Source organism: Pagrus pagrus (assembly GCF_965226575.1).
Source record: "Pagrus pagrus genome assembly, chromosome: 12".
Taxonomy (NCBI): domain Eukaryota; kingdom Metazoa; phylum Chordata; class Actinopteri; order Spariformes; family Sparidae; genus Pagrus; species Pagrus pagrus.
In genome coordinates this window covers 12,965,901-12,989,930 of record NC_140196.1, presented here as the reverse complement: position 1 = coordinate 12,989,930, position 24,030 = coordinate 12,965,901, and the positions used below count along the sequence as shown (strand labels likewise).

General features: G+C 42.3%; 1 protein-coding gene across 5 annotated transcripts in view; it reads right to left on the bottom strand.

The window, feature by feature from the left end:
* The window catches only part of greb1l (GREB1 like retinoic acid receptor coactivator), a 46,103-nt gene that overhangs the window by 8,870 nt on the left and 13,203 nt on the right, over positions 1–24,030 (bottom strand). The window contains exons 1-20 of one of the 5 annotated variants that reach the window (XM_084368112.1): positions 18,550–18,699; positions 15,463–15,574; positions 11,996–12,155; positions 11,646–11,819; positions 11,333–11,509; positions 10,991–11,167; positions 9,767–9,889; positions 8,298–8,420; positions 6,661–6,798; positions 6,407–6,532; positions 5,454–5,591; positions 4,798–4,983; positions 4,220–4,519; positions 3,983–4,111; positions 3,642–3,776; positions 3,031–3,231; positions 2,764–2,944; positions 2,035–2,224; positions 693–829; positions 165–507 (exon numbers count right to left, since the gene is read on the bottom strand). In XM_084368112.1, the coding sequence (XP_084224238.1) occupies positions 165–507; positions 693–829; positions 2,035–2,224; positions 2,764–2,944; positions 3,031–3,231; positions 3,642–3,776; positions 3,983–4,111; positions 4,220–4,519; positions 4,798–4,983; positions 5,454–5,591; positions 6,407–6,532; positions 6,661–6,798; positions 8,298–8,420; positions 9,767–9,889; positions 10,991–11,167; positions 11,333–11,509; positions 11,646–11,819; positions 11,996–12,152 (3,135 nt within the window). In that variant the 5' untranslated portion in view covers positions 12,153–12,155; positions 15,463–15,574; positions 18,550–18,699. Of the gene's footprint in view, positions 1–164; positions 508–692; positions 830–2,034; positions 2,225–2,763; positions 2,945–3,030; positions 3,232–3,641; positions 3,777–3,982; positions 4,112–4,219; positions 4,520–4,797; positions 4,984–5,453; positions 5,592–6,406; positions 6,533–6,660; positions 6,799–8,297; positions 8,421–9,766; positions 9,890–10,990; positions 11,168–11,332; positions 11,510–11,645; positions 11,820–11,995; positions 12,156–15,462; positions 15,575–18,549; positions 18,700–24,030 lie in introns of those variants that run through there. The other 4 variants (XM_084368111.1, XM_084368114.1, XM_084368113.1 and 1 more) reach the window with 4 other exon arrangements.

Below are 24,030 nucleotides of genomic sequence, written 5' to 3'. Positions count from 1 at the left end.
TAAAATGAGGTTTGAGATGTTAAAGAAGTGAATAAAGTAATTACACCCAAAACACCTTGCTTGAAAGTAATGAAAACAGTTTATATTTCAAATGCCTCATAGAAAACTTAGGGGAAAAAAATAAAATTAAAAGAAATGATGCATGTGACTGGTTTCATTCTCACCCTGAGGCGGTTGGTGAAGTTTCTGGGCAGGCTCAGTTCAGTGGCGGGGCTTCCCAGCAGCACGGCGAAGCACAGCTGGAGCCCCAGTTTGTCCCTCACGTCCTCCAGCCGCTCCCTGGCCAGCATCGCCAGCTGTAGTGAGGGGACTCGAACCAGCAGCATGTGGCCCCGGCCCTGGGAGCCCTCTCTGCTCGGGGCGTTGATCAGGTCCTCCACCATGGCCAGGGTCTCTGGGGTTATGTGGTCTCTCAGGGACGGGGAGGAGGTGAGGGCCATCATGGCCTCTGTGTACTGCTGAATCAGCAGGTAGCTGCGGATCACCATGCTGTGTAGGTGAGGATGTCTGGGACACAAACAGATAAAGAAATAACTTATTATGATGATTCAATTCGACATGTTTGTGTTTCATGTTAAACATACAGTGCTCACTGCCTGAGAGAAAAAAAACAGAGCACATCTATAGATTATTTGATAATCTGCCAGCAGCCCTCTGTGTTAATGATTTCTCAGTGATGACACCATACTGACCTCTCCAGCAGCGTGTGGACCATCTTCTCAAATGCATCATCGCAGCGCAGGATGGGGCTGGCCACGCCCCACTGCAGGGATCTGCTGTAGTCCCTCAGGCCAAAGTACAGCAAATCATTAGGAGACTGCTCCCCCTGCTGGAAGAAAATGATAGCTGACTGAGCTGTGACGGGCACTCGAGATGCAACTATAACAGATTTTGATGGGGAAAAAAATCCCTGTTTCATGATTATAATGCTTTCATTTATTTCACAACACTACAGATGTATAAAATCACATGAGCATTGTTATCTAGAGGTTTTAATCTCTCAACAACATGCCTTGTTTTTTTTTTTAACAGTTGCTTTAGTTTCAGTAAAAGTGAAATAAATAAATTGAGAACATCTCTTATGTAGGTGTTCTGCTCTTGAGGGCTGTTTTGGTGAGTGATAACGCTCCTGTTCTCATTGTAGCATAATGACCCTACTACAATTGGTACAGCTGAGCCTCTTATGGTTACAAAACTGTGACATTTTAAGCCCAATTAATAGGGAAATCATTTTATCACTGCATCTCCCGTGAAAACGCGTCGAGATTTGCGCACCAAAACTAGTGTGTTGAAAAGTGGCGCTAATTTAATAAGCACATAATGAATCTCACTGAATGACATCTGATCTGAAAGCTGAACAAATTCTTCCACTTTATTATTTTTCCCAATTCAAAAGCAAAGATGAGAGAAATCACTATTTTTCATCTGCTTCACTGTCTTGTTAACTGTCACGGTTGGGGAACCACAGCTCTAAATATCATCATCCAGACAACATCACTGTGTGTTCAGCTCAATATAATGATGAGAACTAATAGTACAGTAGAGCGTGACCTATGACCAGACACACAATTACCTAAAAGCAGACCAAATATAATTCTGAGGACTCTGTATGGGCACTGTATGGTGCATACAGTCATAGTGTGCCGGAGGTGTCACAATTGAAGCGATTCTAGCTTTTGTAGCAAGCAATGCCCTTCTCTCTCTCTCTAGATGTTTCCTATCTACTTCCACAAATGTCAAATGAAAGCAAAAATGCCAGAACAATATCTCATTTAATATCTCAACGGTCAGTAAGGATGAAGTCCCCGCTCCTGTGAGTGTAATTGCAGTTTTGGGACACCAGGTGGAGCAGCTAAACCACAACTGTGACAAACTGGCATCTGCTCGCAGCTGAAGTCTTAATTCGACAAAACGTAGATATAAAGCAGCTCAGATGTCTCTTAAACGTTTAGTGTTGTTTGATTTTTAACATCACAAAAGAACATAGTGTTTATGATTTTTGGGGGGGCTTTTTGCTGTTAAATCAACACTCACCAGACTTTCTTTGGAGGGCCAATGAACTTCGTTGTGGATGCTGATGCGGGATTGGCGGGTCTGCAGCGTGTATGGGAAGCAGCTGACCTGCAGGACCAGGAGGTTCATGGCATCGAGGACTTCCTGGCAGTTTACCACCCGGTCGGCCAAACCCTGCAGCTCCCCGTGGCACACAGAGCCCGACAGAGCACTGGACAGGGAGGAGGGCAAAGAGTTTGAAAGTGTGATGGATACTCTAGATTCCTGTGCACATCATACCATAGATGTTATGGACGCAAATAACAGCTCAATTAAGGTCATTAGGGTTTGTAATGGTTTTTAATTTGCTATGTCCAGTGTGTAGGTCATTCCTAAAATCCTCTGGGAAACAGGAAGTGATCTATTTTATGTTTCTGGTAGTGAAAAAAAATCAGTTTTGGTTTAAAGATGCAGAGGATCCTAAAAACTCGAATGTAAAAAACTTCCTCCATCACTGATCAAACATCATTTAGACCCAAATATGTCTAATAAAAACAGGAAACTGAAAGTATCTGACCTACGTTTGAGCAAAATTCAAGGTAATAGATTCTCTGTGCTGTATTCGTTTTCACTTCCATGCAGCTGTTCTCTTCTCTCCACTTTAATCAGTTTATAAAAAAGGTGGAGGCTACATTTGTAGCCATAACAATCATATTTCCCACGGCACAGAGCAAAATGTCGTCAGCAACTTGTGTCCTGGAGGAGCTTTACCTTGTGAGGTCGACGTGGGAGTTGTCGTGGATGAGGACAAACAGCGTGTAGGGGTTCTGTTTGACTTTCCTCATGAAGGCCTCCATCTTGGCGTGAACGTCACCGTCCAGACGCACCACGTACTTGTCTGATTTCTGATAGGCCAAGGAGGCGTCTTCGATTCCCAGGTCCACAAGCACTCCTGAGCAAAGCAAAGACACATTTGAAAAATAAAGTTTTGAAAATATGTCATCTGGGCAGTTGGAAAAGTCATCCGTGGACACAAACCTGATTGTCGGATGCGCTGTGCCGTCTGGTGTACCAGAATGTGAGATGGAGGGACCAAAACGAGAAAGTCCACTTTACAAAAACGCCCCAAATCAAGATTCTGGGTCCCTGAGTCAGCGATGGAGCAGACTTGAGAAAGGAGGCTCCGGGCCACACTCAGCTGGGTCGGATAGATCTGAAAGACCTTGGTCAACAGCTCTGCTACAAGGGGATAAAGAGGGACAAAGCATGCAGGTATACGCATTAATACAGGCGTCAATTTAATGTGCAGCAAATTAAGAATGACCACAAGTAATACAGACGTTTGAAATTTGGAGAATATTGCCAGCAATGACAAATACTGATATGATTAAATGAGAGAATCTTGTCATGTGCTGCTTATAGTACATTTAGACCTCAAGCATCTGACTAATAAGAGTGTGGTTATGGTCTAGATTTAAGGTCCACCTGACTGGGATGCCAGTAAAAAGAGGAGCACAAATAAATCACCAGTGGGCTCAGCAGAATAATGATATACACTATAAGAAGAAGAATATACAGTGATGTTTTCGCTGCCCCTGGCACGTGGACCAGGCAGTTTAGACAGCGAGCACGTCGGAGAGCAGTCTAACCTCTGTCTGAGGGTGGTGACATGCTGGCAGCCTCCTGAGAGTGGATGTAGTCAGTGACATCGCCCTGAAAGGGCTGGATGACCTGGCCCTTCCGTCGGCGCTGGTATCGCACCAGCTGCTTGTCCAGATTGTCCCCTGAAAAGAAACAGTCACATCAGGACACAGAGCCACGGATACATGCTGCCAAGACAAAGCTTTCCACATCTTTGATATACAGTCACTGTGAAATATAAAAGGCATTTATCAGACAGTTCATCTTAACTTATGCTAACCAGTATTATCATCCATCCATTTTATCAACTATAAACCATAAACAGCTGCTGTGTGGACGCAGCACTCACCTAGTGAGGTGGTTTTGAAGTGAGATGCCAGGATGCTGACTTTCCCCGTGATGAGTTCGTAGCTGATTTCCTTCAGAAACTCGTTGGTCGTAAGCATGCCTTCAGCTAAGGCCCGCGCTTGGTACTTTCCTGTGTCCAACACATTAATAAAAAATGAGATTATAACAATGTTAACATACATATTGTGCACACGCAACGACCAGGTTTAATGATTGCAGATAACGAAGCAGCACTCACCCAAAACAAGCACGCAGAACTCGTTGCCGGTCATCTTAGAGGCGCATATAATGACTACATATGTAGGCAGGCACTGCTGGTGGTGAGGGCCCTCGCTGAGAGAACGGAGTGACTCTGAGATGCCCTCTCCCAAAGAGCTATGGGTAACCACGACCTGGACGCTGCCCCCAGAGACGCTGGCTTCCAGCCGAGCCAACCAGGGCAGCTGGGTCGGGGAGATGGCGGGACCCCCGGGACAGCACAGCATGGCCTTCAAAACGATCTGCTCCAGCTCCTCCCTCAGAGGAATCTGCTCCGAGCCTGCGGGAGAGATTTAAACGTGATGGGTCGTTTCGTAGAAAAGTGTACTTCAGTTCGGCTCGGTCATGTGGAGTTTGTAGAATATCAAATGTAACAAGATAAACATCAAAGTTAGATATTTGTTTTGCCAGCGACGTTTCTGTTTAAATAAGACAACAGCCCCTCCCGGTCATCCACCCCACTTCCCTGTGTGTTTTAAAACCGCACACATCCAACGTGTGCGTTAAGCTTTCAGTGACAGTGAGGGTTTGTTTTAAGTGTGTGCGTTTGCTGCTCACCTAAGCGTGCAAGATACTGTAAAGTGAGCAGGATCATCGTCTCCACACAGAGAAGCTGGCTGCTGTTGAGGCCCAACGTCTCCAGGGTTTTCTCCGTCAGCTGGCTGCTCTTATAGCAGCTGACCAGCAGGGGGCTCACCACTATGTCCCCAACATTCCCATAGAAATAAGGTAAAGTGCCATGCCCTGAGGAGAAAAGACACCATAAGACAATACTGAAACATATAGTCGCCACAAACAACAGCTTAATATTTGAATTGTAACACTTTCAATTTGTTATTATGAAAACAATGTAGTTTTTTAAACATCTAAACACAGCAAACTGACCAATAATGAGAAAGAAGTAAAAAAAAAGGGGATGATTTACAATTTGTTTTTACATGTGTTAGATTTTCTGCCTGCAGTGTGATATAATTTAACATTATTGTCAGTTTAATTAGCGCTATATCTGACAAGCTACATGTAGGCAGGGTTAATCTACCCGAACTCACTGGAACTGAACCAATTTTTACGATGGAAACATTCATATAATTTGTATCAAAAATGGTTATGATGACTGAAACTTTATAATTTACTTGATGATTGATAATGCTGTGTTATGCCCTGCAGGATGACACGTAATTGGCAGTATGAGTGAAGAGGAGTGAAGCTCGTACCGATGAGGATGACAGGGCGAACTCCTGAGGAGCTGAGCAGGTTGTCGGGGACGATGACGGTGTCTCCAGCGTTGACAGGTTGAGGCTGAATGACTCCTGGTACAGGCGCCTGAGGCGACGACACTCCTAATACAGAACCTGGAGGGAAGAAAATCACATGTTAAAACTTTTTTAACCAGAGTGAAAAATGACTATGCGTACGTTATAAAAATTTTGTTGGGTTGTCAGCCAATGTGACTAAGCGTAACATGAATAAAACTAACATGTCACGTCAGATGGATTTTTTTTTGCGATGATGGCTGTTCAAGGATGAGGGCAACAACTCCCATGATCCCACGCTACTTCACAACGTCATCAAAATACATCTTTTGTTTTCAGTGTTTTGTTTGAGAGACACCTAGCCGCAGATATTGAATACTGAGTGCTTCACTAAATAGTTTTTTCCACATGTAGTTTTAGTTTTTTAAGTTAACTATAATGACCTTGGTTTCACATGTCTGTGTTTTACATTAGCAAGAAAAGACTGCAGTAATATCTGGGGTTGCTGTGCTGCCTTCACAGAATTGTAACAAATGAAAGAATAAAAATCAGGTCAGGCAATTTAGTTGAAATGATGGTCGTATTTTTGACCATAATAACATGACGTGGCTTTAATAATGCAATTTTAAGAAAATAGTTTCTGCCAATAAACTCTCCAGCTCTATCTCCATGGAGACACTTGGTGAATCATCCCTGACAACAAGAAGGACATCAGGGATGATGTGTACTCCTCCCCAAACCAGAGGGAGTGGAGGGCTGATAATCGACACAGTCTATGCAGAGACACACTTCTGCACACACAGTGAAATGAGCTAAAAAAGAAGATCACGTAACATGCGAGGGTCAATTTACAACTCATCTCAAAATGACTGTGGCCGAATACATTTTAGCTCAAAGAGCCACCCTGGACTGACCTGGAGAACAAACTATCGGCCGGATGGCTGGCACGGGAACGGCTGTCGGTGGGACAGGTACCAACGAGTTAGGATGCCAGCTCCGGTGACGCTTCTTTGGAGGCCCCGAATTCATGGCAGAGGATACTGAACGTGAAAAACAGACACACAGAAAAACATCAATACAGGAAAAAAAAGAAGGAAAATGGAGGTAGTGGAGGTAAAACATATTCCCCTTCTAAAACTCTATGACTTTATTTTAGTGAAGGTCTTACCAGGACTGTCTCCTAAGTCAGCAGTGCGGTACCCCTGAACTTGAGGCCCTAAAGAGACCTGGGAGGGGCTCAGTAAGGGAGGACGCCCATCAACTCCTAGACCATTGGTTGGCCCGTTCACCCTCAGAGCTGTTGGTACTAGAGACACAAACCAAACACATAAATACACAAGAAATAGTAAAGATTTTATATTTTTCTACATTTAGAGTATGCAGGGTTGACAGTTAAAGGAGTGTCACAGAAATCCTCGATTGAGAAATTCATTCAAAGCACTTGTCAACGTGCATTTTTATTCGCAAACAACATCATCATGGGATGTGAAGCAACTGCCTGTCTACAACATTGCAATCTTGAATAATTCCTGTTTCTTTGTGCTCCCAGGCTAAATATTCTCTGTGAATTTAAATGTACAATACGTAAGAATTGGCCACCTGTCATTAATACTCCAAACAAACAAATAACTGCGGCTAACTGTGGCTGCCGTTAGGTAGTCAGCTCAGTTAGCCGTGCAGCTAGTGGGCTGGAGTGGGAGCTCGTAGCAGTGAAGAAATGTTGGGGGTAGCTAGTTAGCATGCTAACTTCGGCAAAAAATCTCTGCAACATAGACATAAAAACATCTATTTCTTCACGTTCTCATGAAAAAATATGTAAATTTTTGTATATTCCTCCATTCAATTTCTGACATATTGCACCTTTAAAGGTATCCAATATATATTTTTAGTTCCCACTAAAGCCGAGTAATATGAACCGTGACACGATGTATTTAATGGTTGCAGAAACAACCATTAAATACGTAGACACAGGTTTACTCTAAATTACATATTAACATCAGTATGCTAACATGCTTACAGTGGCAATGTCACACTCTTAGTGGAGCGTGCTAGCATGCTAACATTTTCTACTTAGTACAAAACACGAAGCACAGCTGAGGTTGATGGGTTATTAGATTTGCAGATATTTAGTCGTGAGCCTAATTATGACCTGATGATGGCGCTAGAGGTGAATTCATTTGACCACCAGGATAATTAGTAGTCATCCTCTGGAAATGGAATTGGCTAAAAAATGATAAGTAGCTAATTAACGCATAAATAAAACATATTTTAACAACTGCAGCCATCAGCAGAGGCTGAGCTATACATAAAAATGAGTCAGTACAAGTCAGAAAACAGTAGTATATTGATTTCTTACACATGAACGTCAATTGCCAATGACCGCAGTGGACATTTTCCAATCTCATATATTCACCATGTTTGCAATACGTTAAAACATTGATCGGTACGTGTAGCCTTTGCTTGTCAATATCACAACCTTTTAAAGGGGCTAATGGATAGCAAGGCCTTAGAAAGTCATTACAGCATTCCTTCAGTATTGATTCATGTGTGTATACGTGGGCTAGTGTGTGTCTGTGTGCAGGCCAGGGCAGATGTTAATCTCGGCTCCATGGTCAGCGATGAGTCAGTCTACATCAGTCTTATGCTGAAAGTGTCAAAGCCTGGATGAGACCAAAAATGTATGTGGAGTATATAATTGTGTGTGTTTCTATAATACAGCATAAAGTAGAGGGGGAATAAAATCAATAATGTAATTGGCTGGTAAACCAACATGAACATTTCCAGGGGATCTGAAACGAGCTTCACCTATCGGTAAGGTCTTGTTTCCAGGTGTGGACGCCAGAGGTTTGAGGAAACTGCAGTCTCTGCTGAGGTCCTGGCTCCCGAAAAAGACAGAGGATGCTTGCGTCACTCTGGTGGGCGGAGAATCTGGAGATAAAAACAAAAGATTCAGGAGCTTATCATGAAAAAACATCTATAACTCAACAACTCCCTGCCATGCTGGTGCGTGATGCTCCCTTGTCCATCGACCCGTTACAAATCTTTGGCCACAAAACTGTAGCCTCAACGGCCAAAGTTCCCCTGATTGGTTATTTCTGGCGCTTCTGGCCTTCATCTATCAAAGAAAGTTGTTGTGTCTGTATCCAATGTCCAATGCACAATACAAACACTCCCGATTTCATTAATCATTTCAGGATAAATTGAGAGCAGGGAACTGTATGTCAGCGACCTCTTCAGGAGCAGGATGTACCTGGAGGTGGCAGACGACGAGCCCTACAGCTCGGCCGTCTCACACATTAAAGTGTGAGATCTCTGCTGACAGGCAGCTTCCAGGTTCAGAACAAATCGATAGCATAAGCCTGGGAGCTTTTTTCAATCACAGAGGGAACAGAAGCTCCCGTTGTGAGAGGTCAGAGAAGAACAGCGTCTCCTTGAAGAGAAGCAGCATCTGCCTCTTCATCATGTGACATTTAGCTTTTAGTTCACCTGAGTGAATGAGTCAGGGCTTCATTACATTACACTGTTACAATGTTTACGTGTCATGACCTCAATGACAGAAAGTGACAGAATTAAGGCAATGTAATACAGGTTTATAGATATCATCATAATCAATCATTTTTTCTATTACAGTTTTTCTGAAATCGTATGGTTTCATATTCTAAAGACTAGCCACATAAAGGCTTTTAAATATTTCCCTCCTTATCTGATACATGTTCTTATATTTGGAGTGCCTGGATTGCCTCTGGTTTTTAAAATAAACGCCTACAGGTGTATTTTGGACATTTTCTTCCCCTGAGTTTAAAAGGAGAAATGTTATTGAAGCAAAATGGTGCAAAATTTTAAAATTGACCATTGCATGAAAAAAACAAACATGTTTTACCCGACATGTCCGGCCTTAAGATGTGTTCTGTAAAGAAGCATGCTAAAATACACAACATTTCACTTTTATCCGAAAAATAACATGAAATGAAATGTCAGTATGCTGCCGGAATAAACACCAAAGCCTCACACCAACAGCGAGAGACGAAACGCAACACACACAACCGCCCCTTCATCATGAACTGAATCAACAGCTGAGTGCAGAGTCGTGCTTCTAGTGTCAGACCACGCTCACGTAATACGTTTCCGGGGTTAACCACCACCACCTGTCTCTACAGCAACAACACAGAGCATTTACCAACAGATACAATGCCTCACGTGTTGAAATACTGAGGTTAATCTACACATCCAGTCTGGAGTGGATTGACGTGCTTCTGTGCTGTGTGAAGTCTCACCTGAGAGGGAAAAGGGAGAGGAGCTGTGTCCACTGGTGCCTCCGTTTTCTTTACTGCTGAGAGACGAGGATGAGCTGGGCTTCGACGTCGATGCGCTGCTGGAGAGCTGACGGGATTTACATTCTGTGGAGGCACAGAGAGGCAGAACTGTCATATGCAGTGTGCAATGGCACATCATCGTAAGAATGATATACGACGAGCCTCTACATCTGAATATTTTGAAATTTCCTCAAAAAGCACTTATAAATGCTAGGAATGTGCGACAAAATCAAATATCACCATATTTCTGACCAAATACCTCAATATGGATATTACGACCATATTGTAGGGAAGACCATATTCACACGGAGGCCATTTTCCTCTGATGTCACGCTCAGGGTGGAAAGCTCAAATGCTGGATAATGTTACGCTGCTGTGTTCCAGGTTACAAGTTTTATAAGGAAGAAAAATTGTGATAATTTCACCGTTTCTGACTGAAAATATGATGGACAATGAAAATCTGGAGGGACAACGGGCCACATTTGAAGGTAAAACAACATATTCGACAACTCGTTAACTAACGTTAGCATTCAACCACTTACTAGCCAACATTATCGTTTTAGCGTTTCACTTCCAGGTTTTGAATAAAGGTGTCCAAGATGTGGGTTGATACTTTAGAGTGAATTTAACTCCTTTCCTATTATATTGTGTAACGTGTATCAAATGGTGAAGTTAGCTAGGAAGTGGTTGGATGCTACTGTTAGCTGTTGTCTAACAGAACTTTATCAAACACGTTGTTTAACCTTGAAAAATGGTCCAATGTCCCTCCAGAATTTTGCAATCCATTGCCTTTTCAGTTGCTGATCAATCAGAAAGATGTGAAATGATTACAACTAGTCGGCTTTAGTACGTTTATACAACTCGCAACCTCCCACTACGACGTTTGAGCTTCCCACCCTGAGCCTGATGTCAGAGGAAGATGGCCGCCATGTGAGTATGGGCTAATAATAATAACAAAATGATTACAACACTGCAGCGTGTAACACCTTAAAAAGACAACGCTTATGCTATATCACGATGTAGAATCTGGCGAACACGATGTTTTTTTTGTCTTAAAAACCCAATCAGCTTGTTGAGATTGATGTTTTTAGGGATTTTGGTCTTAAATTTGTGACTCATTATGTTAAATAAAAGTGTAACACGGGTGCAGAAATAAAAAGTCTGGGATTTCGTGAGTGTTTTTACCTTTCCAGCAGATGAGGGGTCCTTTGCACAGAGCACCCTGAGAACTCTTCACCAGGTAGTATTTTAAGTGCTTCTGCTTCTTGGGCTGGGTGGACAACTTTAGGTTGATGTGGTTAGAAAACTCAGTGAAGTATCTGAAACCCTTTTCCCCACAGCCCACACAGTTTCCTGAAAAACCTGCGGGTAACATGACAGAAAGCAAATTATTATCTTATTCTGACAAACCTTATTTACAGTCCAGTGCAGCTGTATGCGCAGCACAGGCTGACAACAAGCGCTTAAAACGATGCTGATGGTTATCCGTCTCCTCCGCTCTTATCTCAGAACAGGGGACACACTGACCTAAAAGTGCATTTTTCCCATTCTCGTCAGGCAAAAAGCGGCGGTCCACGGCGCACACCAGGATGTGCTCGGGGACGCTGGGGGACTTGGCGCCGACCAGCTCGAAGCCTGCTGGGACTTCGATGGGCTCTGTTGCTATGGAGACCAGGCGGAGGTCCTTGCCGGCCTGACAGAAGCCTGAAGAGAGGGAGAAGAAGAAGCAGATGAGATATTGGATGAAAAAAAAGAAGGACTTTCATTCAAACTAAAATATAAATATGTGGTGTTTTGACATTTATTATCAAGGCTTTTCTTTTCTGGGTGTGGTGTTTACCATCCAGTGTGCAGCAGCCGTCAGGTACAGGCGTCTGCAGGTAGGGAAGTGGAGGGCTGCTGCTGTCTGAGTCATCATCGTCCTCCAGCTCCTCTAGATCGTTGGACGAGTGGCCATTTGTGAGCTCTTGGCTCGGCGGCTCCCGTCCGTGGAGGTCAGCTTTCGGCTTCATGTCTGAAGGACATTTCAATATTTTTTTTTCATTAGAGCTGGATTATAATTATGTAGGAACACTGTTCTTTTCAGGTTCACTTAGTCCTAATGAATTTCTATTGTGTTTCCTGGAAAGAACTCAATTTTATGTCAATTTAGTGAATTACACGACGAGATCTTGGTTTAGTGTTTCCTACCTTCCACGTTACCAGGATACGGCTCCGGATCAAGGTAGAGCTGTGTGAAGATAGGCTGTGGATCTCCACTGCTTGAGCGCAGCGACGCCTCAATAGAGTTATGAAGAGCCTCTTCAAATCGAGCAGACTTCAGCTGCCCGGCGTATGAATTCCCCATTGTCTGTGAGAGCGAAGAGAAAAGAGCTTGATGTGCAGTCGCAGTACTGTTTATCACAACGCATTGATTAGTTATGTTGAATGTAGTCACACAGAATAGCAAAGACAGCAAACTGGCAACAGGTGTCTCACACAATTATCTGACAGCTCTCCACACATTAATACTTGTGTGTAGATGACTGTGTATACCACCTTGTCTTTTTGTCAGTTTTTTACGTTTTAAAACACGTCCCCATCTCCTTCAGTTGTTCAGGAGAATGCCGCAACGCTGTTTTGCTGTGAAGCTCCAAAAAATGTTTTGTGGACAACGACGTATCACCCAACTTTCCGTTGGCATGGGGGTGAACTTATCCTTTAATAAAGTCTGCCTTCTTCTACTAAAAGACAGGCACTAGCGACAAGGTTTTGGACTGGAAACGGATTGCAATACAAGAGAAACCAGAAAATTTTCAAGGAAAACAACTTCTTGCTGTCTGTATTTACACGTATAGTTGCATTTTAGGAGGAGGAGCTATGTCGAGGACGATATATTAAATCCCTATATGTATCCTTCCCATTTTAAGAATGCAGGCATGAAATGATTTGTTGATTCTTCAAGCAAGATTGCTTGACATCTGTCCTGTGATAATTTTTCCAGGTTAACCAGAGGCTATTGCATTAATTGACTCTCATAAGCACTCAACCATGTTTGCTTGCAGTCACACACACATGCAAAGATTTTCTCTACGTCAGCCCAAAGCATAATGGCCAAGGCCAATGGCTTTTTCCAGTCTTTTTTTGGCTCTTTCTCCTTCTGTCCTGCTGCTTTGCCCCCTTGCCCCCTCCACCCCAGTGTCCACTCCGTGACATCTGCCGGGGTCGGCTGTGTGGGCCCGAGGTTGGCTGGCTCTCTGGTGGCAGGTGGCAGCTGGACAGAGGGCTGAGCATGTCGTCTCAAAGGAGAGAGCAGGGGGGAAAGAAAGAGAGAAAGAAAGCAATCCTAATGTGGTGAAAAGGCAGCACTGACCAGTGCCTCTTCTACATCATGGTGTCCATTCATTACACAATGGAGCTTCCTACTCAACTCCCTCTTTTCGGTTTGTCATAACATTTCACTGGATTTGTTTTTAATACTGAGCCAGTAATCAAGGGTGTTCAAGCTGTGTGGGGCCGAAAGTTGAAGGGAAAATAAAGGGAGCTTTGGCTTCTTTCCTGACACATGAGTTTGACCAGGTAGGCCTTCAATGTCTGTCCTTGGACTACATTTGACTGGTGCAGACCAGAGCTGTGGTTCATCAACACTGGAGCAGCCAAGTGGAGGCCAGGTTGAAGACTTCAGCTGTTTGGGAACAACTCCTCTTTCATGTCTAACAAAGATCCTCCACAGCTGTTGAAACACTTACATGACAAGGTCATGTTGCAGCTTCAGTTTCAATGATAGTCAGTTATATAACTGACCAAAACCTGAGCTCAGAGTCCAGTAATGATTTAAAATGTGTTGAGTTGCTGCTGATGTACCTTTTAAACACATTATTTGTTTTGTTAAAAGGTGCACAATGGCTGAATTAGAAATGTAGCTGACATGATGCAAAACTGAAATAATTTAAGCTATTTAGCACTTAACAAAGGCCAACAAAAGGTTTATTTTTTAATTAAAGATCAGTAGATTTGTTAATTACGACTACTTTTTAAAATTCATTAGGACTGCAACTAACAATTTATTTAATTATTGATTCATCTACAGATTTTGTTCTTCACTAACTGGTCAGTTGTTTTATCTATAAAATGTCAGAAAGGAGTGAAACATGTCCAGCTAAGACAAATATGTTCTGTTTTATGACCAAAAGTCTAAAACCCAAACAAACTGCAGCAAATCTACTGATCATCGGGCATTTTTGCCAAAAAAGAACCGAAACTCTGAATTAAGTTATAAATATAGTTGACTTTTGTTTATGTTGACGGTCTAACCGATTAACTGACTTCTCATATTTTACAGGCAAAATTTACAAGCTGTAAAATGAAAGTTACGCAGTTTTCGGCACAATCTCTTCGAAGTCCTAATACTGAAAACTCTGCTGTGTTTATGAGCTAAAAGAGAAATTGTTTCTTTGTTATTAAAGCCGATTGTGAAGTACAGATTCACCAATTCATCTATACACAGCAATTTTGTTGAGGCAGTCATATGCGCTGTTTGATGTAGTCTCAAAAGGACTTCAATCTTGAAATGTCGACTTTATTCTCCACTTTGTACTTAAGTGCATGAAAAAAAAAGTCCTCCTCTAATTTTGTATCCTCACTTCTGACCCTAGCACATTTCCGTAGTTGTTGCACTCATCCAGGATAAGAATAATAATGATGAACATATGATTATGTCAGTCATTCAATAAATATCTACTAGACACATTCTCTTCTGGTCACACAGACACCTTGAACCTTTTTAATTTGTCAGTAATGGGCTTGGTTGGAATAAAAGTTGGAGCTGCCTTCCTCCTCCCAGCGCTCATCTTACCCACGCCTGGACAGGTTCCAGATCCCGTGTTTATCTAACAACCTTCCTGGGGAGGAATCTGACCAACCCAGACAAAAGACAAGATTAACAGTGCCTGACTGTGCTGTCAAAGAGATAAGAAGCTTAACAGAATGAAGCTACAGTATTTCTTGCTTAACTGATGGAGGAAGGCGGCTGCACGGAGAAACAAAGACAGAGAGGGTAAATAGTGCCTGAGGGCGTTTTTAAAGCAGTGGCTGCCTCTTTCGATTGTCAAGTCAAAGGAGGCTCCGGAGACTTCTTTGGCTGGCTGACCCTCAAGCCTCAATGGACAGATTTGTCATTAACCTCGCGCAGGCCGGAGGTGAACACAGAAAACGACCTTTTATCACCTGCTCGACTTAAAACAAAGCCTGGCCGCGACAGAGGTCGCTTAACGGGTGTTTCTGGGGTGTGACTGAGGTGGTTGCTAAGGTCAGCTGCAGTGGCAGGGGAGGGGGGCTATTTCAGTTGAGTCAGCGGCTGCAGTCTGCTTGATGGATTGTCAAACATAATGAGTGGACTCTTCCGGGAAGAAGCAGTTTAATGTTCGTGGCTGAAAGTGGGCGTTCACATCACTGAGTGGTGGCTTTAAAACTGCCTCTCAGATGGTCAGTCAAGGCCATTCAGCTCCTGGGTGGCATCAACAGATTGTATGAATGTGACCCCAGGTCAAAATAAACTAGCCTGATCTTCACTCGGTGGATTTGAGACGGAGAAAATATGAGAAGGTAGACAGTCTGAAATAACAGCTGCATTTTTAACACATAAGCTTTGCATTTAAAAAAACAATAAGGCGACTTACGTTGTTGGATTGTTCCCAGGCGTGAAGGGACCAGTTCACCTCTGCTACATGCTGGATCGCTACCACTCAGCAGAAACTTTCAGCAAACACATTTCACTCAGCGCTTCGAGACCTGGAGGAGAGAAGGGAGATCTTAAGTTAGGTCACTGACGACAAATTTCTCATTTCTTACTTCCTGAAAGATAAGCTGTAGCCTACCGGGGCTAGATTTCCTCTCAGCAGCCAGTACGTTGCATTTTAATCTTAATTCATTAAAAAAGAGAAATTAACAATTTACTATGGAAAATCATTGAAGTAGGGCTGAACGTTAAGGCAAAAGAATCATCACAATGCATCACATTTTTTATTTTCACTGAGAAAAAGGTTTAAAGTCTTGACGATGTTTGGGTCTTTACTGAGCAAACATGTTTTTGTTTGACCAGGAAGTCTGTGCAGCATTATGGTACTTCTTTATAATGGTGCTTTGTGACACATTTTACAATTTTGGCCATTTTGTGATTTTCATAATATATCGATTGTTCAGCCCTGTGCTAAAAAGATTTTTTTTTTTTTTAATCAAAAATTTTAATAAAAGTTCAAATAATCTTGTCCATTAAAGGTTTTATCACTTGAATCAAGAAAATAAGTTTGTTAGACCTTGGTAGTATAAGCGATTTTCTGCAAGATAAAACACAATGTTGAGGTATTATATTATTGAATGGAAAGCCAAAAACATGAGCTGTTTTCCGAAATGCTACAGATATTCTGCCACTGCAGGTCACCACAATCCAGAGAACATACCAATTCACAATATAAATGGGTGCACTTATGGCCAGCCAAACGTTAAGAGCTGCTCAAACCATGACATATGTACTCACTATTACAGGCCTAAAAAGGGTGCTATGTGATACCACAACCCTGGGGCTATTTTCGTAAAAACACAATTGGGTTTTCTAGTTTGTAGCTGCCCTCGCTACACAAAGTCACTCCACTCTGAATGGATCTGCCAGTTACTTTGACCCTTTGACAAAGGATTGTTTACCCACTCAGGCTCTGATATAACATAAGCAAAGTTCCCCTTCTAAACACTGACTGTCACAATCTACCCTGTCTTCATTTCTGACTGTTTGGTGCTATTCATGTAAGCTGGTCTGGGGTCCAAGTCCTTCACGTAGCAAGTGTACATAAGCTGGTCCAACTTGCATTCACTGGACCTTATTTTGTGAATGATTAGCCAGCTTGAAACAGCCACTCAGTGTAAACCTAAAAATGTCAATATGTCAGAAACCTCCACTCTTTTACCTTCTGGGCGACTGAAAATGTTATTTAAGATAGAAGAAAATTGCATGAGAATTCAATGTAGCATTGATCATTCGAAATATACTATTCTAGCTAAAGTACTGCAACACAACTTGCACTGGGTGTTGCCACAAAGGAATGACTCTCAACCACAGGCTTCCCTCTGCTAATTACCCAGGGAGCAGAGTCTTGAAATATTTTGATGCTTATCTAGTCGCGAAGGATAGACGACACAGAAGGAGACGCAGATGGCTCCTGAGATGAAGGAACCGTAAACCTAGAGATCAACTTCAGCCCAGCCTGGGGTGCATAATAAGGTCCTGTTTTTCCAGAAATCCCATTTGAGTTAAAGTTTAGGCTCACGTGCTGGTTTGGGTTTTCATTCATTAAAGGCACATTTCTCACATACAGCCTAAGTGCAACTGGAAACATACATACCCAATATCTGTAAATCATACACTACCTGTAATATACACAGCACAATATATGCACATATAAAGATTTCATTAAGTCCAGAAATATATATCTCATTTGAGTATCTTTACATCTATCTTTAAACAGTCATCTGTGCTGCCTGTGCTGATATCATTACTTACATTTTACACTGAAAGCTGTAATCAAAAAGGATATCAGCCTCATATTTCTCTGTACATCTTCATTATTTTCAAAAAATACCATTTTTATTTGTAATTAGTAAAGATTGGAAAGCAAAGATTGGTAAGTCCACATAAGAATATTGTTGGTTAATGTTAAGTTTGAGGAATGAATATTGTTCAGATGAAATATATTGCAGTAAAGGCTATCTGCAGCTGTTTTGTTAGCCATTGTCAATGAGTTTACATTACTGGCAATGCGGCACATAAAAGAAAATAACCAAAACTTCATGAATCTGGCATGAATGTTAATTTTCATTAAATTCCCTGTAATTGGCATGAATTGTTAGGTATTGTTAAGCAATGGTCACAATTGTGGCATAGTGATTTAAATCCTTAAACATGTTGTAAATGAAACCTTACATAAGATTTATCTGAAACATTATTTTAGATTTCGAACTCTTTCCAAATGAGCCAATCTTACTTTCAGCCCAACCTTTCCTTTCTCTCCAGTCCTCCTATTGTTTCTCCCTCAACTGCTTAATTACATTACTGTTTACAATAGAGGCAGAGAGGCAGGATTAAACTTGCCTTTTTTACATGGTTTCACACATTCTGACTCATCAAATCCTTCAGGTCAAAGCCAACACATTTTCTTAATAAATTTGAAGAAATACCTCTATAATATTTTCTACATTCCTTATAAATATTTGAGAAATAGAGGTACAAAGATGTTGATAGTGTCCAAACAAATAAACTTGACACTTGGGTGTTGTTAAAATTGAGCTAATTAAACAACTACAGAGAAATAAAAAGAGTTAATTTAGCATTTGTTTAAAAAATACTTAATTAAAGCTACCCACTGACTAAATTAGCTTTTTCCTCTTTTCACCTAAGTCGTAGAGCAAATGTTAATGAAAATTTGATAAATATCTTAGTTGTTTTCGCCTTCATTGTTATGCTTCAACATTTAAAGTCCATACCAATAGTTGAAATGCGGGAAAGAGCTCAGCACACTCTTAACATTAGAAAAGCAGTGGTGGTGAAAAGCCACTGCCCATCAGACATGAGAGAAAAGGGGGATGGGGTGAGAAATGTAGGGGAGGGGGGGCGACAAACATCTCTCCATGTTCTCTAAATTAGGTGCAAAAAGCCCATCTCATTAATGCTACATCAGGGCCACATGTGACACACTTTAAAAAAGCTTCTCCTGTACCTTCCATGACGACCGGTCGATGAGCCCTTCAAATCCAAATTAAATGCGGTAAATTCCAAATGTGAGGTTTCTTTTTCTTTCAAAAATAGTCCATTGTAGATAATAAATCCTTTTGGAAAGAATTGATTGATTCCCAGGCAGCATATGGAGTTTCACTCTTCTCTGGTATGTCTCAAGTCACCTTTGTCATGATAGAAAGAAATGGGAATCCCACTCTTCCCCTCAGTACAGCAGAAACCCTCCCTCTCTCTCTCTCTCGCCCTCTCTCTCTCTCTCTCTCTCTCACTCACATGCAAACAAACACACACACACACACACACACAGACATAACCACAGACCCCTCCCCCTAGTCCCCTATGCCCTCCTCTGTCCTGTGCCATTTGCCAAGGAGGGAGGGAATCCACCGGGGGCTCATTCATCTTGGCCCTGCTGACCCCCTGTGGTGACAGATGCTCTTGGAGGCCTGCAGAGTCGTGGGGGGAAACAAAGAAGAAGCCCCACTTCTCCCCGCAGCCACACATCCACGCCGCCCTGCCACGCGTGACCCCCAGCACGCCGAGTCGTCCTCCGCGGGCACAGCGTCAGGTGGAAGTTTGCATTTTCTGGACATCAAACTTTCGCTCTCATGCATGAGCTTAAATCTCACTGCCACGCTGGATTTTCTTTTTTTTTAAATTTTATTAGGGGCCAATTCAGACCTAGAAGAGTCCATCCCCAGCAAAATGGAGACAAGAATGTCAGGTCAGCCTGAGCATTTTGTCTTGGTAGCCTTGTCAGGGATTGACCCCACACTGGGCTTTTACTCCCGCTATAAATACCAAGGGGCTCATCTGGTCAAAATAAATAAACGGAAATGCACCACAAATCAACAGGCGCAGGCAGATGTTGGGGATTGTATGTCATCATAGCCAAGTGATCACTGCTTGTACCTTATCCTGAGATGGAAAGGGTGCTCACTTCCAGGAAAGACTGATCATACTGTATGTATGTGAAGTTACATATGTGTCACATCTACAACATCTGAGCACAATGCCAAACTTGCTTCGAAATATAAGACTCGATTCCCTTGAGTCATAGAACTTACTGTATTTTGACACTATATTAAGGATTTACAATCCAATATCAACAATTACAGTTTCAAATCTTCATTGTTGTTTCCGGTCAGGGTTGCTGAATCTTTGCAACACACTCAACTATCTCTTGACTTTGAATCGTAAACACAACCAGCTGTCAGATTGCCAAGTCTAACTGTAAACTGTTACGACATTGTTTAGACTGCAGTTCAGGGCTTCAACTAACTACTATTTTCTTTGTCGGATTAATCGATTGGTTGTTTGGTCGACAAAATGTTAGAAAAATGTTGAACACAGTTTCTCAAAGCCCAAGACACATCCTAAAATATCTTGTTTAGTCCACAACCCAAACATAATTAGTTTTCTGTCATAGAGGAGTAAAGAAGACAGAAAGTACTCACATTTCCGAACGCAATGCAATGTTTTTTGTGGGTGTCAATTTGTTGATTTGTCAGCAGGATTACACAAAACTACTGAGCTGATTTCCACAAAACGTGGATGGAGGATGTGTCTCAACCCAGAATAAACCCCATTAACTTTTGGTGTGGATTTGGATAAAGGGATGGGTCCAGGAATGTTTTTTTTCACTTACTTTAACGTTGCAAGATAGGGGGTTTGTTGACATTTTTGTTGTTTTTGTATTTCTCTGGAAATTATACAAAAAAAAATCAGGCATACTAAGGTGGCTGGTATCTACAGTATGAATGAGTACAATTTGATGTAGATCCAAGTAAAAATCCGGATGTAGCGGATTTAAATGTGTTTATTTGATACTGGGTTAGGCTTGATTGTATAAAAGGGTTCTGTCGGTATCAATGATCAAAATATTTGGTGATTAATTCAACAGCTTGAATACGGTACAACATGTGCATCATTTACTGTGGAACTTGGTTACTACATCAACTGTACAGCACCCTGTAAGGCTTCTGCATCTGTTTTCCGGCCGACTAATTAATGTCAAGCAAGTCTGCAAGAATTTGTCAGGTAAACAGTAGGTCTGAGTAAACTCACATCTACTTGATGACTGGGAAGATGCACTCACAATTAACCATGACCCAGCGATTTTAGGTCTCTCTTTCATACCAGTTAGTCCCCTCAGATTTATGTATTAGATCCATCAAAAGTAAAAAATTGAATTGAAGTAGAACTGTACAGAAATTGGATTTTTGCTTGAATTCAAAACACAAAATAACGACGGCAATTCATGCTTGTAATAAATTCTTCTCGCTCTCCCTTCACTGACCCGTGTTTCTTGCTTCACTGAGCCGTGAGACTGATGTTCCAGTTCATTACCACAGACACAGTCAACAGTTGTTTTAATCAAGTTGTGTGCAGCTCTTCTCACCTCCTCTCCAATGGTTATATTAGGGCGCCGTCAGTGTGAGGCCTGCTGTAAACCACCACACGAGCCAATCAGGGCCTCCATTAGTCCTCATGCACTCATTTTCTCTCAATCAGCCACATTTGTCTAAACATTGGGCTTGAGTTTGACTGTGAAATTTGTCCGGCTATTGCTGATTTAGACCACACATGGGAAACATGGGTGAGTCTCAGGTAGCGCCACCGATTTATATTCAACATCTTTAAGTGATAGAAATGTATATTAACTGTAGTTATCAATCTCTACAATGATCCATCCGATACCAGCGCAGCCACAAGTTCAAACGGGGGAAAAGAGCTGTCAGTGTGATTTATCTTTAAGCCCCTGACTTTGACATGGCCTGTCTTATATAGCCCATTTAAAATGGAGATAATGAGTAAACCCTGCATTTTCTTTGGCCTCAAAAGACACTGTGCGAAAAAACAAAAGAGTGTGGATTGAATGCTTGCCCGCCCCCAAGCCCATCCTTCACCGCTGCATTGAGCTCCTGCTAAAGTCCCTGACAAAGGGGAAGTATCCCTGCCACCGCCACCTGAGGAAAGACGAGTCACATAATCAGCTGAAGGGGGGGGGGGGTCTTAAATGTAGGGGGAGAAGGGTTCTTCCTTTTTTGGGATTCCCAGAGGAGCGTCACAGCTTTGTTTTAGCCGACTCAGTGAAACTAGGCGGTTGGTTTGAGTAGTGTCCACCTAGATTGATCTGATATCATCGTGTCGAATGTTCCAACCACATCATCATCAATGTAGCTCCAGAATCATCACTGCGAGTGGTCTACACTCGCAGTGATGATCCATACTGTCCACACTGGTAGCAGGTTGTGGTGGTTGAATAGGTCTAGCACGGGACTTTCACTTGGGAGATCAGCGATAAGATATTGTACTGTTGCATTACTGTTTTTAGATTTAGTTCGGTTAATAATTGCAGTTTTTTGTTGGTTTTCTGTTGTAGTTTGTTTAAGTTAAGGCAACAAAACTACTTGTTTAGGTTCTCTGAAAACAAGGACAAAGGATGTCATTCACAGTACAGATTGTAAGGCCCACTGTGTGTGTGATTGTAATTTTGGGCTGTACAAATAAAACTGACTTGACTTGACTTGACCATTGTCCAATCCCAACCAATTTTAAGTCACTGTAGTTTCCTGTAAATGTTGAGCCATACATGTACGTCACCAAACTCACTTCCTCGTTCGTGGTTGTAAAGATTCAGACATGACAACAACGTTTCACATTTACCAACAAAAAAGACCGCTAAAGACAAGGCTGATGTTCTGCACAAAGCGGGGATGGACTGTTTTGTATCACATGCAGCATTGTGGTGGACCACAAATCAAAAGTCATCAACTTACGAACACTGTTCTACCACAAAACACAGCCGGAGAAATGCAACCATATCTATTGCCAAGCGCTTAACGAATCAGGTTAAGTTAAACATGCCTTCTTAGTGATAATGTTAGTGTATAAGTTACCAAAATGTCCCAAACAAAATGTTAAAAATGAAGGGAAAGCTTTATTCAAAATATCAAGCTGGATGTGTACTGGAATCAGAAATTGAGGGCATCAGAAAACCTAAAAAACATTGTAGTTTTTTAGAAAGGCTGCCTCAAAATCAGGCAATTTAATTCTTCCAAGTGGGTATTTTCCCAGTCTTTTTCCTGAGTCATAAGCTATGACATCACAAAATGTCCTTGGTCAGTTGCATTGATGGTCCTGGAGAAACACTTATATATATAATATATGTAAACGATATCAGATCGTGCACCCTACCAAATGTAGCACATTTGGATGGCTTCCACTGATTACTCAACATTGCAGGTAGAGGCTCTGCCACTGTAGGGAAACTGCTCTGCAGATGAGGTTCAACCGACAAATCAAGAGATGAGAGATGAGCATCAGGTGGGGAGGAAGTACAGCAACCGAGGTGCTAAATAGCACGTCTGACTCTTATAATAAGAAAACAATCCTGCAGCTCAACTGTCAAAAAACAAAACAAGAACACGAAGCTGCCACCATGTGAAAATTCCCGCAACAGAATCCCCTCTCCTCACGTGGGCTACCTGACGCCAAGGGTGTGAGGACTCGCACTGTTGTTTACTATCCGGGTGGTAGTCCACGGCTCTAATTTCCTTATAAAAGCCCCACGAGCTTCTTCGAAACTCCCCCCTCCTCCCGCTCCTCGGGACTACCTGCTGGGCCCTGAAGTGCAAATCGGTGCTAGTGAGGATAGCAGATGAGCTGAGGTCATTCATGGCTTTCCAGTGGGCCACACAAACAAAAGCAAACATTCCAGCTGAATGCCATTGCTGAAGTCGGCAGCAACAGAGAGAAAGAGAGGGAGAAGGAGACAGAGCAGGGCTCAGTGGTGATAATAGCCTGAGGGTGGGTGTGTGTGTGCATGTGCATGTGTGTGTGTGTGTGTGTGTGTGTGTGTGTTCTAGGGGATTATCTGTGGAACTATAAAGTGGGGTGAACCAGGGTTTAAGACCTGGTGTGACCAGAGGGAACGGGGGCAGGCTCCAGGCCTGAGGAGGGGTGGACAAAAGGAGCATTTGGGCAGATGAAGAAGTCATCATCATTAAGCCACTGGAAGTTTACTGTCCAGTTATAAAACTCATTTCAAAATTAGGGGCGAGGGGTGTGTGTGTGTGAAAGGGCAGCAAGGCTGGGAAGGCCTGCGAGGGGCTGAAGGGACTGAGGAACTGTAGCACTAATTCATTAGGGGACAAGCAGGCTTTGTGTAGTGGTGACCTTGTCACACACTCTGGCCGAGCGGATGAGTTTAAGGGCAAGGCATTTAACCTTAAACTAAATCTCAGCCGCGGACAAAGGCCGGCATCATTTAATGGCACAGGGCTACCAAACAGATAACTGAGGCAGCACAAACGGAAGACAAGCCTTGTTAAAGGGCGCTCACTCAACACTTCTTCAGACATCATTTGTTTACAGTAAAATTATGGTGTATATCATAATTAATATTCCTGAATATCACTCAGAAGACATTGTTTCTTCTTTTTAATAAATAAAAAGCAAT